Source organism: Watersipora subatra, chromosome 1, assembly GCF_963576615.1.
Source record: "Watersipora subatra chromosome 1, tzWatSuba1.1, whole genome shotgun sequence".
Classification (NCBI taxonomy): domain Eukaryota; kingdom Metazoa; phylum Bryozoa; class Gymnolaemata; order Cheilostomatida; family Watersiporidae; genus Watersipora; species Watersipora subatra.
In genome coordinates this window covers 51,378,937-51,393,785 of record NC_088708.1, presented here as the reverse complement: position 1 = coordinate 51,393,785, position 14,849 = coordinate 51,378,937, and the positions used below count along the sequence as shown (strand labels likewise).

General features: G+C 34.8%; 2 protein-coding genes across 2 annotated transcripts in view; one reads left to right on the top strand and one right to left on the bottom strand.

Moving 5' to 3' along the window:
- The window catches only part of LOC137410522 (lanosterol synthase-like), a 294,280-nt gene that overhangs the window by 82,842 nt on the left and 196,589 nt on the right, over positions 1-14,849 (bottom strand). The gene's annotated exons all lie outside the window — the stretch shown is intronic.
- LOC137410523 (lanosterol 14-alpha demethylase-like) overlaps positions 1-14,849 on the top strand; it is a 55,747-nt gene that overhangs the window by 39,617 nt on the left and 1,281 nt on the right. The window contains exon 9 of the mRNA XM_068095953.1: positions 7,576-7,688. Coding sequence (XP_067952054.1) covers positions 7,576-7,688 — 113 coding nt within the window. The remainder of the gene's footprint in view (positions 1-7,575; positions 7,689-14,849) is intronic.

Sequence of the window (14,849 nt, the reverse complement as noted above, 5' to 3'; positions counted from 1 at the left end):
ATTATTATTATGATTTTTTGGACACTCTTCTACTAATCAATTGATATTATGGGCTCATAAAGATCAAACAATGTCAAAGTGGTGGTTAAATGTAGGTGGCGTTCAATTAAAGAGTGGCTTATTTTTCAAACTTTCTCTCAGGGTGGTGGTCAGTTGAAGGTGGTATTCAATTAGAGGTTTTACAGTATTTGCATCATTTGCTCGGCTAGTTGTATCTTGATTGTTGCTTTCATTTAAACTCATTTCGCCTTCTTATGGCTGTTCAATACCTTCCACAATGGTTTTTAACCTCAATTCATCTTCTTATGGCTGTTCAATACCTTCCACAATGGTTTTTAACCTCAATTCATCTTCTTATGGCTGTTCAATACCTTCCACAATGGTTTTTAACCTCAATTCATCTTCTGTACTACTGAACTAGTCGATATCAGCGTCCAAGCAATTTTTTAGCGGAGCAAAACTTTTACGCGTAGCCAATTAAAATACAGACTTTTCGTGTGAATAAGGGGAAACTTTTAATCACAGATACAGCTTGAACATGCGTGCGAAGCACCAATTTTAACCTCAAAATAGGACTATAGATTCTATTGTAATTACCCAAGCCAATAATGAGTTATAATACAAATTTACAAACAAATACAAGGTTTTTAAACAGGTCTATTGCAAAGTGAAACTACCTGAGCTGACATGCACTATGTTTCCATGATTGCATAATCGGCATTAAGGTCCAGCCACACGTAACGAATTATTCGTTCAATCTGACCGAATTCTCGAATTTCACAGAATTCACAGATTTATTCACCCGAATATCACAGAATTGTCTGAGCTGTGCATGCACACCGAATTCGTCAACGAAACGTTTTTAATTGGCTAACAAATTTTTTAGCGAGCACGACTAGCAGCTTTGACAATTGGTATAGTCCAAGACACGTACGACGACACACAATAAAAGTATCAGCGCGATATGACCTGATACATACGATGCAACTGCCTAGATGCGCTAGAGATAGCGACCTTCTCTGCGACGGAGCTTTTGATGCATAAAAAGAAATTATTATTATTGAAAAAGAAATAATTTATAGCTTCTAAAACATCCAAAATAAAGTACTGGATACACGATAAGAAGTTCCTGCCATGGTGAACCAATGAGAGAGAACCAACAATAGCGCATCTAGGCAGTTGCATTGTATGTATCAGATCATATCGCGTTAATATTTTAATAATTCGTGTAGTCTAGGTTAGAATAGCTCTTTACCTACGCACTGTCCGCTTCATGTAGTCTAGGTTAGAATAGCTTTTTACCTACGCACTGTCCCTTCCTATCGCTTCCGATAGGAAGTAAAAGTTAGTACTTTTAGTTCTTGTGAAGTGTTATAAAGCATTTAATGTTATATGTAATTATCTGAAGTATTTGTTGTTTTTGAACTGCGGCTGCATTAAGTGGAACACAGTGTATACTTATATAAATACAGTCATACCGCTACATACGAGCGTTTTGGAACTCAGCTCTGAAGTCAATTCACTTGTTTCTCATAGGGCACTGTTTCTTATATAAAACAACTAAATACAAATCGATCCGTTACTACACTATGAAAAACTCCCACATTATACAAGATATTATGCTGGAAAAACATTCTTTAGTTGTAATTTAGTGCCTAGGCTAAAAAAGTAACAAATTCGTATGTGGTTGCTAAAATATGAAATAAAATGTAACATTACTATGTACATTACTGCTAGATTTTACCTTTGAGACAGATGTAGTGGTCAGCGATGGTCTGATAGAGAGACTTGACAGCAACGCACCCGATACACTAAACCTTTGTGACACTCCGTAAGAGAAACTTTTAATTTAACCTGAATTAATTTAGCTCACTGAACACACACTTGGAGCTTTGTTTTAATTTTTCACTAACCTACTTTAATTTTGTCGTCTAAATTTTCTAGTGTTACGGTTTTGTGCCAGTATTGATAGATATAAGGTGACTGCCTAGCCAGTAGGCTGCTAGCATAAGACCACTCATTTTATATTTTTAGATTCACAGATTTTTTCAACACATTTTAGAGTATGTCGGTCGAAATAAAAATAAAAGTGTCAATGTCTGTTTTTTCTTTTTTTTAATGGCAAATTTTCAATGTCGAAATTAGAAAATAAAATAGACATACATACACACACACATATATATATTATATATATATACAAAAAACTATACAAATAAATATTTCCATGCAAATATAAATAATAACATAGCTCACTAAACAAACAAATTATAGACATATACTACGTGATTAGAGCTTGTCAAGCAGATATTAAAAAAGAAACACACAAAATTACAATAAGTTTAAATCAGCTGTTACATATATGCAGCCCCAGAAAATCCTGAGTTGATTTCCTTGCAATGAAGTAGATGTTTTCACGTAAAAATAGTGTGAAGAAAGTAGCAAGCATACTCGATATATAAGCAATAAGAAGGAAGCTGCGAACAAATTTTCTTTTTTTCTTGAAAGTTTCAAGATAGTTCTAAACACGGCTGCTTCGCGCAGCGTCGATATAACAATAATAGTAATGATAAAAAAAACATTTCAAATACAATTTGCAAATTGTAATCAGTCAAGTGACTATCGTCAGAATAATTCGTCAAACTGCAATAAGGCTAGTAAAGCCAACCAAGAATTATTCTACATTATCCCGTAATTGGCTTCCCATATCTATCAAAATATTCATCTTAAGTGGAAGTAAATGTTTTAAAAGTCCAGAATTTATGGCAGTCGTCAAAATCAAAACTCTTCGTCAGTTCAACAGCGTCTAGCACATTTCAACTTAATCGTTATCATTAAATATGTGAATCCAGAACAGACAAAACCAAAAAGGCCATTTTCCATTCTTTTTTTAGCAGTAAAAATGGTGTCGAAATGGATTCGCTAGGTTTGCATCCACTAGTATTATTCTGAAAACAGGCTCTGCATGATATGTTCGCACCTTTCGTCCGAGCATTGTCGACACTAAACAACAAGAAAATCACCGTTTGGCCGTTCTGGGTGCTGAAATTCTGCTGCCTCAGAACGCACTCATAGAATTTTGCTGCCTCGTATTGTTCTATGAGGCAGCCAGAGGCTGCCTCATAGAACAATACGGCCCTGGTTACAAGAAAGCAAAATGTTACGTTTTCAAATAAAAAACATTGATCAACAAATTGCAAGTTTCGGCGGTTCAAATAAAAATAAAAGTACACATAGACTTTTTATTTTTTCAGCGGTAGTTTTTATCTCGCGTCGGCGGATCTGTGAACCTAATAATCAAAAATGAGTGGCCTAATGAGTGATAAAAATACAATCCTTGGACAACCATAACATTGCTCAAGGTCACACATACTAACGGCACATGTAACTAGAGCCATCTAGAGCCAGTTCGTATCTCAAGAGATTGCTTAAAAGTCAGCTCGTATCTCGAGTTTCCCCGCACGTTGTGGCACTCGCATGTAGAGGTCTGACTGTATCTGCTTCAACATGCACCGGTTTAGATATATACAAAGAAATATCGGAACGGACTCACTTCGTATGTCAAGGTTTTACCGTGTTGAGTTCTTTAATTTGAAACTTGTAGAACTTGTTAAGATATCCTCATTACGATCATATATCTTACTTGTGATATACTTGTGATATACTTGTGAAAGTGTTATCAAACCTAGTTTGTAAAGCATGCATTGCTAAGGACTTGATCGAATTGTCGATTTATTTTGTCAAGTATCTCTAAATATTATAAAAATTGCACGTGTTCAGTCGCCTATTTATAGACATTAGAGGTACTATAAATTCCACTGTCATACAGCCCACGACCAAAGTAATAATGAAAAAAAGAAAGGGTACTGTTGGTTGTTGAAAAAGTAGTTCTCAGCAGGAATTGACAGAGTATAATGTAAATGAGACTTGTTTGAGATGATATAAAATTAATTTAAGGGAGCACGACTCTAAAAAGGCGCAACTAACAATTTATTTTGGAGGTAAAGTTGGATTGAAACCAGGTATACGAGTAATTGGTAAATTGTTGATATTACAATATCTGTTATAAGTATACAGTATGTGTTAAAGGTCGCGCAGTCTAGAATTCTATTTCTCCTCCTACATAATAATTGGGAGACACGTGGACGGCGACGACGTGATGTTCTGGGAGGTTGTATGTCCATGGTAGTTGGCAAATAGTTTTGAAATGAAATTCAAAAGGTTAATTATGCAAAACAAAAGGTTGTATAAAAATCAGACCTAATCTACTACTATCTCAAACTTATGTTTTACAACAATAAAATAAATATTAATTCAAGCTGTAGACCTAAACTACTGTATGTAATTTAAATAACAACAGCAATAATGAAATATGTTTATTATATCTCTGAAATGCAATATTAAAAGTAAAATATATTGTAATATACAGTTTGAAAGTTGGTTGTGTTGAATGCAGAACGGTTTTGACAACGATATGTAACAGAAATAAATATTAATAAAATAAATATTTAACTATCTCAAACTTATGTTTTACAATAATAAAATAAATATTAATTCAAGCTGTAGACCTAACCTACTGTACGTAATTTAACTAGCAACAACAAGAAAGAAATATGTTTATTATATCTCTGAAATGCAATATTAAAAGTTAAACGGCAAGCTGATGTGTAATATACAGTTTGAAAGTTGGTTGTGTTGTGAATGTAGAATGGTTTTGACATCGATATGTAACAGAAAGCAAGCGTTGGCATTTACGCGTCTGGAAGTTTTATGCAAACTGGAGTGAAATAAAGAAATATTCTTGTCATAAAAGGGCGTTGTAGTAACGCCCTACCTTGTAGATAAGATGTAAAGAAATCTGGCTGATGTTCTAGATAATTTGAAAAACCTTCGGTAATTGGACAAAAACGTAGGCTGATAAACTGTGTACCACATTTTCGTACCTGTAAATCGGTCTAAGCCTCAAACAGTACACAGTAAACAGTTCTATTATCTGTCGCACGGCTTTGTTGGCGTTTCGTAGGTCGGTCGAAATTATTAATAAGCCAAGCTGTTCAAGCGTTTTGTGGCGATTTTTGGCAGAATAAATCTGTCTATTTATGTATAATCCGATCAGATGGGTTAGTTTTAGGAATTTGCGGTAACCTTTCAATGGCTTGGTAACATATTTAAATAGGTTTATATGCGTTTTGTATCATTATTATACCTAAACGACTTTACTGAAAAATAGTTAAATTTGTTGGTAGGATTTCATTACAAGGGTTTGGTGACGGCCGTTAACGAATAACTTTTCGGGAGTTGTGTGCACATGTGCATTTATCATAAATCTCCCAATCAATCGCTTCGCTCTTGTTTGGTCGTGGGATTATAGATGAACTTACACAGAACTTTAGTAGATTTTATCAAATGTGTCGACATTTTTATATCGTTTGCAATTGTTTTATGTTTGCGGCGATCTGACCAACGGGATGTTTCAAGATTTATATGGACAAAACTTGATCGCTGTTGAAACGCTCAGATCAAGCGAAAGTGCGATTATGTTTATCGTGGGAAAGAGACTGACAGACTAGAGACGCATAACGCTGGAGTAGTGTAGCCAAATATCAACTACCACAACGATAACGACTAGTCAAGTCATTCTGGCACGTATTTTTCTTCTGAACACTTTAACCGCAATCAAGTATTGTTGATATTAATCTTGAAACATTCTGGCAGTCAGATTGCTTCAAAAATCAAAAACAATCGCAAATGACAGAACAATATCAATACTGTCGATTACATAGACTAAAATTTTGTGTAAGTTTAACATTAACAATGCTAATGTTTTTAACCTATTTTTAACCTTCTTGTTATGTGCCGATCTGAAGCGTTGTAGAAATTATCAAATGTGAAGCTGAACTTCTTCCGGATAAAAGGCAGGCCAAAAAGTTAAACTAATTGTAAATCACAATAAATACACTTTAAAATGGTTCCTTTCAGTCAGCAGTGCTTCAAAGCACACTGGTGTGAACCTGCCAAAAAATTTTGTACCGGACGTCTTCACACCAGCCCGTGACCTTGAATACACAGGTGTGAGTCAAGTGCAGGATTGCGTAAACAAAAATTTTCCATAGCTCATCGCTGCACCTTGTGTAGTTGAAGCTGGAGGCTTGATATAAGTTACCTCTGCTCTTACCACTGCTGAACATGTAGAGTACCAGCTCGTGTTAATGGATGGCAACTTGGCTGTTGCTGGTGGGAGACGTTGGGGTGTGTTTAAATAGAACTTACCATCTTAGAAACTCGTATATGCAGTAGATGGCCCCACAACATAACTAATCTGTTGCGAAAATGTTTACATTATAGGAATTTTCTATTATGCGAACCATAAAATACATGTAAATACAGTCCGGCCTCAGGTTATGATGACCCTGTTATAAGATTTTTTGCCTTAGGATGTGGAACACGATGTTCTTTTGTTTTTGCCGTGCGCAATTCTTTTGTCACATAATATCAACAAAGATTTTTCTCGAAATTCAAATTTGCATTCCGTGTACAGATTACAATGTAATAACAAAAATTCTGATATGCTATTCGCTAAAATCTCTCCCACTGTGCCTGAAAGAGACAGATGCTCGCTTTCTCTCACTTCAACGTTATTCGTTAAAGTGAAAACGAAACCGGAAACAGATAAATTTTTAGCTGATGACAAAGTTGAAGTTTAGTAAAATACATACTAAAACATACCTTTAAGTATGTGTTCAGTAATCTAGTCATTCAAATTAAATTCAACACATATTTTACAAGTCTCTCTCAGAAAGTAAGAACTCCCTACAGTAGGTACTGCATGTAGTAGGCCTACATTGTAATGTTACATTTTATTGCAGATCAACCACTAAATACACAAAGTTATTTATAGGTAACTATAGTTACTAAAGTTAACATATTATATTGTTACTAATTTTTAATATGTAGAGTACGTACATTGTATATAAAATTTTGATGATTTTCACCAGTGGGTGTTTACATTAGATAATTACTATGGGTTTCTATACCTCACTATAAGACATTTTCGCCTTACGATGCCAACACTGAAGCAAATTAAAATCGTATGGCAAGGACCCGCTGTAGTATAATCCATTCCAAGAGCTTCCTGAAATCACTCCTTTGTCTCTTCAAATGGGAAAAACTAAACGTAACTTTTTAATTTACTGACTGTACAGCAACTGTGGTATTGTTGGTTTGTATTGACAGCTTCTCTCCTTTTTATCACTTATACTTGGGTTATGGTTCAGGATTACAGCAATTTTATATTAAGTTAATGGAGGCACGCCTTCAATATCAATGTAGATCTACATTGACATTATAAGGCTAACTGTAGGACTCTCATTATTCAAATCAAATTTAAGAACTTGCCCCGAATCAAGGCTTTACATTTTAAGAAATTTCTCACCTATTACAAAGGAAAAACTTTACATAAATTGTTTATGATAAGTTGAATCTACGTACACGGTTTACATAATAGCGGGAGTCTAGTGTATAGACATTTTAGGTGGCTGTCATTGTTGTTTGCCCCATATTTGGTTCATGTTTTTGTAGAATGTTTGTGGCTACACGATACCTACTAATCATTCGGTATGCGTATCTCCGACCACCAATCAGAGGCTGGCAGATGTATGGGGAGAAGACAACTGTGCATTCAACCCAGAAAGGTATCAGTTAGTATTGAAATATGTACTGCTTGCACAGTATATGGATTGATATTAAAGGTTGACTTGCAACAAAATTCACATTACAGTTATTTAGTATCAAAAGATTCACCATGTCTTACTCTGTTGTGTTGTAGGTGCCAAATACGTGGAAATGTGATTACAAGCTCTTGAAAGTTCAAAAATGAACAGTTACGTCAGCTACGTCTTATTTTTGAGCTGTTTTGGAAAGAGATTCCAATCTATGGCGTTTTCGTGATGGCTGCGATTAACTGTTCGTTTTTGAACTTTCAAGAGCTTGTAATCACATTTCCACATATTTTGCACCTACAACACAACAGAGTAAGGTATGGTGAATCTTTTGATACCAAATAGCTGTAATGTGGATTTTATTGCAAGTCAACCTTTACATTTGAGGGATGATGGCGTTTGTTTTATGTGTAGAATAAGAAGCTGGCAGTTAACAAAGCGATTTTAGTATGCCAATTCTGTTCCTAAGAATTTCATGCGTTCGTAGTGAAATGCAAATTGTGCTGTAAAAAAACACATATTTTTTGTTGTAAGTATTGTTCCAGCGTTTTTTGTGAGTTGGCACTTTTCAAATTAAAGCTTCAAGTTTTCTTGGAATATATTTTTTATTCCAAGAGCAGCTAAGCATTCATTTCATTGTAACTTTGATAGAAAAGTCTTATTCTATAGCTATTGTTTTAATCAAAAGTGGATCCCAAAATACCCTGAGTCGAATTCGATTATAGATCCCTGGAAAGTCGTTTCTGTTCTGTATGGATCTGTTGTTTTAAGGTTCTGTCACAATAGACGCGGGATTAGAAAAAAATCTTTGGCGATAGACATATGAAAGTAGCTCAAGTTGAATTACGAAAACTTTATAAACTGGTTCAATTTATTTATATTTATTTTCTTTCATTATCATATTGAGTGTTTCTTCTTTTGCAGATTCCTAACTTGTTTCTTCATATCGTTTCATATCGCTATAGATGTAAAGTTAATTGTACCCATAGTTATTACACCTGATAATCTCTCATGGTGCATTAGACTGCCAGGGTGCTAGGTTCTATAAAATCACAAGTCAATGTCTAATACTAAAAATACCTTGGCAATGTTCCAAGAGCGTTAGTAGTTCATTTTGACTTTTGGTCACAAGAAAACGTGTTGCATCCCTAACCATGTTTGTCAACACAGTATTGGAACTCGGGCTGTGAGGGCTATCGTGGACAGCTGATCAATGTGACAACAAACGCTGAACAAGGTTTCTTCAGGGTCCTCCTGCCAGCCAGTTTTCTTTTCGCATGCTAGAGCATGGTATTAGATTTTGTTTTGTAGAGGGTTCTGTCTAGCCATGGGTTGTCTTCTGTCAATCGCTTTATAGTCAGCTGCGCGGTGTTGTTCTTGGCAAGCGCATTTACTATGTCATATAACCAAAGCATGGAGAGAATGCCCTCCAATAAATTGCTCATCACCATTAACAGTATATAGTAATAACAATATACCCATTATCAATGGCCGCAGTCAAGGAAAACGCACATCTATTACTATCATGACAGTTTCTCACGTATAACGGTTCAATTGTACTGCATTACCGGTGTTCCAGAGATAAACAACTATGCCTGTGCACCAGAGATTCAACCATTTGCGGCTAGTTGGCTGGAACTTTGCTATGTAAATTAGAGCAGTGCTTGTATAGTTTAAAATTTGTGTATGTACGTTGCTTCAATAGTTAATAAATCTTTTAGTGGTGTAGGATGCCATGGAGAAACTTGTGATGTTCAGTTGTTTCATGAAGTGACTGACCTCCATTGGTTTCTGGAGCTGGCTGTTTCTACTGCCTAACACCCTGTTCGTTTTAGTTTTTTGTCATCAAATTTTATTTGCTCTGTGCATGGCTTTCTAAAAATCTTATAAAATTATTGTATATGGAAAATAATAAAAGTTTCTTAGGGTAAAATTTAAATGTTGCAGATCGATACGTTTGAGCTTGTTTTGCGCGCGATAATTTTGGCAATAATTTTTTTACTATTTTAGTGGCCAGAAATCTATCTTTCTAATTGCAATCATAATACTTGATCACCTTTTCAACATGTCACCTAAAACTTGTACAAATATTTGATTCAGTATCCAAAGTCGTTTTTAGCAGACGACATTCAAATTTTCTCGAAACTTTGCCATTCTTTAAATCGGTATATCTATACGTTTGCTTGTTTGTTTTTGTCTCATGGTATGATTTGCTCTGATCAGCATAGACTAGTGTGAATAAAATTAGCATGGGTCATGTAAGTTCAACTTCACTTTGTTAGGGTGAAGGTACACCAGTAATATAATTGATCAGTACTTCATACCTTCTATTTTCAGTTTTAAATCATGGATTTCAAGAAGACTAGTGTGAGTAGTATTAATGGTAAAATCAAGTAAAGCGGCGCCTTTTTTAAAATTAACCTTTTTGCAGGCATAGCTACATTATTGTCGTTTCGTGATATTGACACCACTGGGCAGAGCGACTATTATGTCGCTACATGAACGTTTTTTATAAATTGATTTCTGGTTAGCTTATTGCCTTTTTTAGTTAATTTTTTTACTAATATTAAACTAAAATATATTGTTCTCGGTTAGCAACCAAAAAATTAGCCGTTTTGAGAAAAAAAGCGATAGTTTTTGCAATACTGAACGAACGAAAAATTCGAAATACAAACGTATTTGAATAAAATTGAAAATTTGGTTTGTAGCTTGTTTACGCTTCTGTTGCTGCTTTCTGAAAATTTTTCAGAGTGCAACAACTTTCTTTTGCTGTCATGGCGTCCTCCAAAGGCTATAGGCAAAGCTATAGAGGAACAATAATAAGCACATGATGTCAAGACTGCAGTGTAGGCCTCTGCCAGGGCAAATGCTTCCAAAATTTCTATAGATAGAGAAATACTTATATAAGAATTTGACTTATAAATGTTTATTTGTATTTACCTGTATAATAAAAACATAATAGGCCCCCTACATAAGTAAAAGTATATCAATGATTTTTTTAATCAATTTGTGAAAAATTAATCTGCCTAGGGGGTCTTAAATAGCCCAAAAGATCTTGCCCGCGAAAGGGTTAAGGAATCTTTGAGGCCATCTATTAGTGTTTGTGAAGAAAAATATGAAAGTTATGCACATAAACATTGAGATGAGTGAGAGAGGACATGATAATTAATGATGACTCTAAAAAATATCAAAAGTAAAAATGAGGAAATATAGATTTGTTTTGTTAATTAAAGTTCACATTGTAATAAGTTAGGCTAGCTCCATATATCCTTTGTGACGTCTATCAAAACTCCATCTGGTACGCACAAGGCTATTCCTGTCTTTACCATAAATGTGATGAAAGCCTGTTTTAGCAAGTATTACTTTAGTTTCTTATATATAATTAAATTTTTTGTATATTTAGTTTTTTCTAGTTTTATATATTGTATTGTTTTCAATTTTATAATTACATGAAAGATTCACCGTTCATTTTTTTAGTTGGAAAGCGAATGAAATGAAATATTTTTACAAGAATATCTGCTTTAGGCAACGATAGTTTAGACGCTCAAAAAGAAAGTCACGCACAGATTACCATCATACGATTGGCTGCATATTGTGACCCATTTCTATAGCGACAAACAGGCTGACCAGTCTACATACTATTGTCTTTGTTACAGTGAAATCCATTTTATACTTTGGATTTACCGTATGCTATCAGACTGAAATAGTTCTCCTTGCTATATGGTGTCTGTCTGCGTCGTGTATGATTACGGTAATCAAATTTACCCAATGAAAAACTTTTGTTTAGTCATCGTTCTCTTTTCATAGTAAATTATCAAATATTTCTGATTCATATATCAACCTTCAAGTCAATCCGGTTCTCATCTAGCCTGTCTTGACAAGCTGTTGTTTTTGCGTAGTTGTCCCCCCGTCGAGCGGCGAGCAACAACAGCTTGTCACAAGACGTACTGCACCTGATGCATCAGCTGCACTTATAAGGAGTTGTTCTCTTCTGTCTACGCGGTTCGGCTGCGATGTTATGTCGGTCGCTCCATTAGTAATCATAACGGATTTCACGCAAAAATTTATGTAGAAAAATTAAGATAAGAACGTTTAACTGGCGACCCCTCTCTGCAGTAAACTTTATTAGAATTTGAGAACTTAGGCAACAACAGCGACTAAACATGTCGTTATTTGTGCGCTCAGTCAGTTTTATTTCTATTTTTTGTATCAGTCAGTTTTATTTGTTCTTATGGATTTTATTTTGAGTTTATTTTATTCTTAAGTTCTACTAAAGTTTATCACAGAAACTGGTCTTTGGTTATACGGTGTAATCTTGTTTTTTTCTACATAAATTGTTACAACTATTATATTTTATTTTTATTATTTTATTACAACTACGCAAAAACAAGACGCTTGTTTTTACGCTTGTCAAGACAGGCTAGTTCTCATCTCAAACTCTCGGAGTCTGCTATGTTGCGGTCAATTTAATGTACTTTGCTGGTTCAGGTGTGTGCTGAAATCATGATGGATAATAGATAACTCCTACAGTCTATGATATACTATACAGGTCATGATAGTAATGGCTTGATTGCAATAATGATAAAACCAAGTCAGCCAATGGGCAGTTTCTATTTGTTACAATTCTATCTAGTCATCTTTTGGTGATTTGGGCCACATGTTGGCTATGTTTGTTTATCTCTACAAGCAATCAATTATTAGTTTCGCATCAAGTGAAACAAACTTCCTGGCAGTTCTTTCGTTCTGCTCACACAGTCTATAAGTTTGCCTTGGCCAACAACCTACCAACTGAACCTAGAAGTTTCCAAAATCCTGTTAAGCAAACGTCGCGCCATTTCAGAACCGGAAATCTTTATAAATTTTCACAGCTGTTCAGTTTGTATATATTCATTCATCTTGCATGTCACATAAAAAACCTGTTTCAATGCGTAACAATTGATGTGAGTATATTCTAACTTCTTAAAAAATTTACTTTTAAATTGTCAGATTTATCGAATATTATTTGATAGCATCGTTGACATTATCTTAACTTGACTTTCGATGGATCGACGCTCATAACTCGTTTTCTATTGCACATAAAGAGCCAGTTTTGGCTACAAACTGTAGAAAACATCACTGAGCAAACATGGATGAGTACAATGAGCTTTTATGCAAACTTGTTAAATATAGATATAAAACTAGCTGTGCTACCTAGCAAAGTCATTGGACAGAAAATTGATTTGTATTTAACATATAACAACATTTACCATTCTAATGTTTAAACTACATATCATGAGGGAAGTGTTTTGTGTAGTTGAAATAAATTAAGAGAAAAATAAAAACAACTGTAAAGGTTTTAAAACTTTGTCAAACAACTGTAACTTTCAAGCTATTAGCCAGGCACATTGCCAACAGAAAATTCCAGTAAGCTGCTTAATAAGCTAGGCTTCTAATGGCGGTAAGCTATGACTGCGTCTGCATTGTTGTCCAGCTACAGCTATTCACGGATAACTCAAACTTCAAGGGACCGAGCAAAAGTGTTCGAGTTATTAGAGCGTTCAAGTTATCAGGACAGTCATAAGTGCACGTATTTATCAGTAGATACATGTACATATACAAACTATATATCAATCAAAAGCATAGATTGCTTGTTGCAAGTTAAAGGGTCTCTCGTGTGAAGTTTTAAATATTTTTAATCAGAAAGTATAGATATTTTTCTATCGCTTGAGATTTGTTTGTTGCTTTAGGTGTGACTGCCAGGACGTTCTCAGATTAAAATTAGCAAAACTTGATCACGGTTAAAACGCTCAGAAAAAATAAATACGTATTTTTCTACCGAGCGTTTTAACCAAGATCAATTTTGCAGTAAGTCAGTTATTACAAAACTGCTTTACTATTAAAAACCCATTATCAATTTTGCCGATATTACTTTAAAGTTATCCAAATTTTACCTCACTTTTCTTGCTTTCGGAGGGCTTATCGCTAAGCGGATGTTTGGTAAAATTTGATTTTTGCAAACCTTTAGAAAAGTCGTTAATGAAAATATTTGTCGATGTTAGTAATAACGAGGCCTAAGAACTACTAAAAGTCGATGTTTATCTCTATGGCTTGGAATAAAGGGATATTTTAAAGTGATAGTAACAACCGTCTCGGTAGCCGTTTAGCAAAAAACTGTTCGAGTTATCGGAGTTTCGGTCGAGTTATCTAAAGCCATTTATCATTGCGTGGGAACGGACCAAGCAAATCCATTCGAGTTAACCATGTGTTCGATATATCCGAGGGCGATTTATCCGAGTTTAACTGTATATACATGTATAGGCCTATAGATGAAAATATGTCTTCAAATTTAGAATGAAATAAAAAACTTGAAAGCTCCAGCAAATCAAAGATCATCATAGCTTAATTGCAAGCAAGAGATATTATCTGGTAGAGACAAGTATCAGCTTCCTTATGCATATTTATTTCAAGATCGAAGGAAAGTTAGCAAATTCCTTGCATCTAAAAGGGTTAATGTCGCTCCGCCTGAAGAAGAGTACAAAATATAGGCAGCATTCGATTCACCCTGTGAAGGGATTAAATATTTCTTCTCAACACGATGAATAATAGATAACTCCTACAATCTATGATATACTACGAGGCGTTTGAAAAATACAACGCCACCCTTTTTTGAATGTCACCTCTAATAAAGTAATAAAGCTCCATGCCGTTCAAATAAAGGTTTTACAGTATTCATCTTAGTTCTGGTTAAGGCAGGGGTTCCCAACCAGGGAGAAATTCCCCTAGGGAGGAATTTTGAATATACAAGGCGGGAATAGAGGGGTATCTGATCTGATAAATTTTGAATTTATGTCCTGCAGCGCCTTGTCAGTTCAGTTTCATCAGTTAACATTTTGGTTTTATCTGTAACACTAGTTGCTAATAATGAGCTATTAGTCAGTATGTGAACACATCTATCCAGATTTTGATTGGATAGTAAGTTAAGCTAGTCATAAACCATCTCACCGCCATACCGAAGGTCATGTATTGTTGTGCGGTATATGCATGCTGTGTAAAAATTCAAATTATGTTGTTATATGTTTAGATATGTACAATAAAGTAGGATTATAATTTGTATCGGTTGTTTTAGTCATGTGAGTTAAAAGTTTGGGGGAGTCA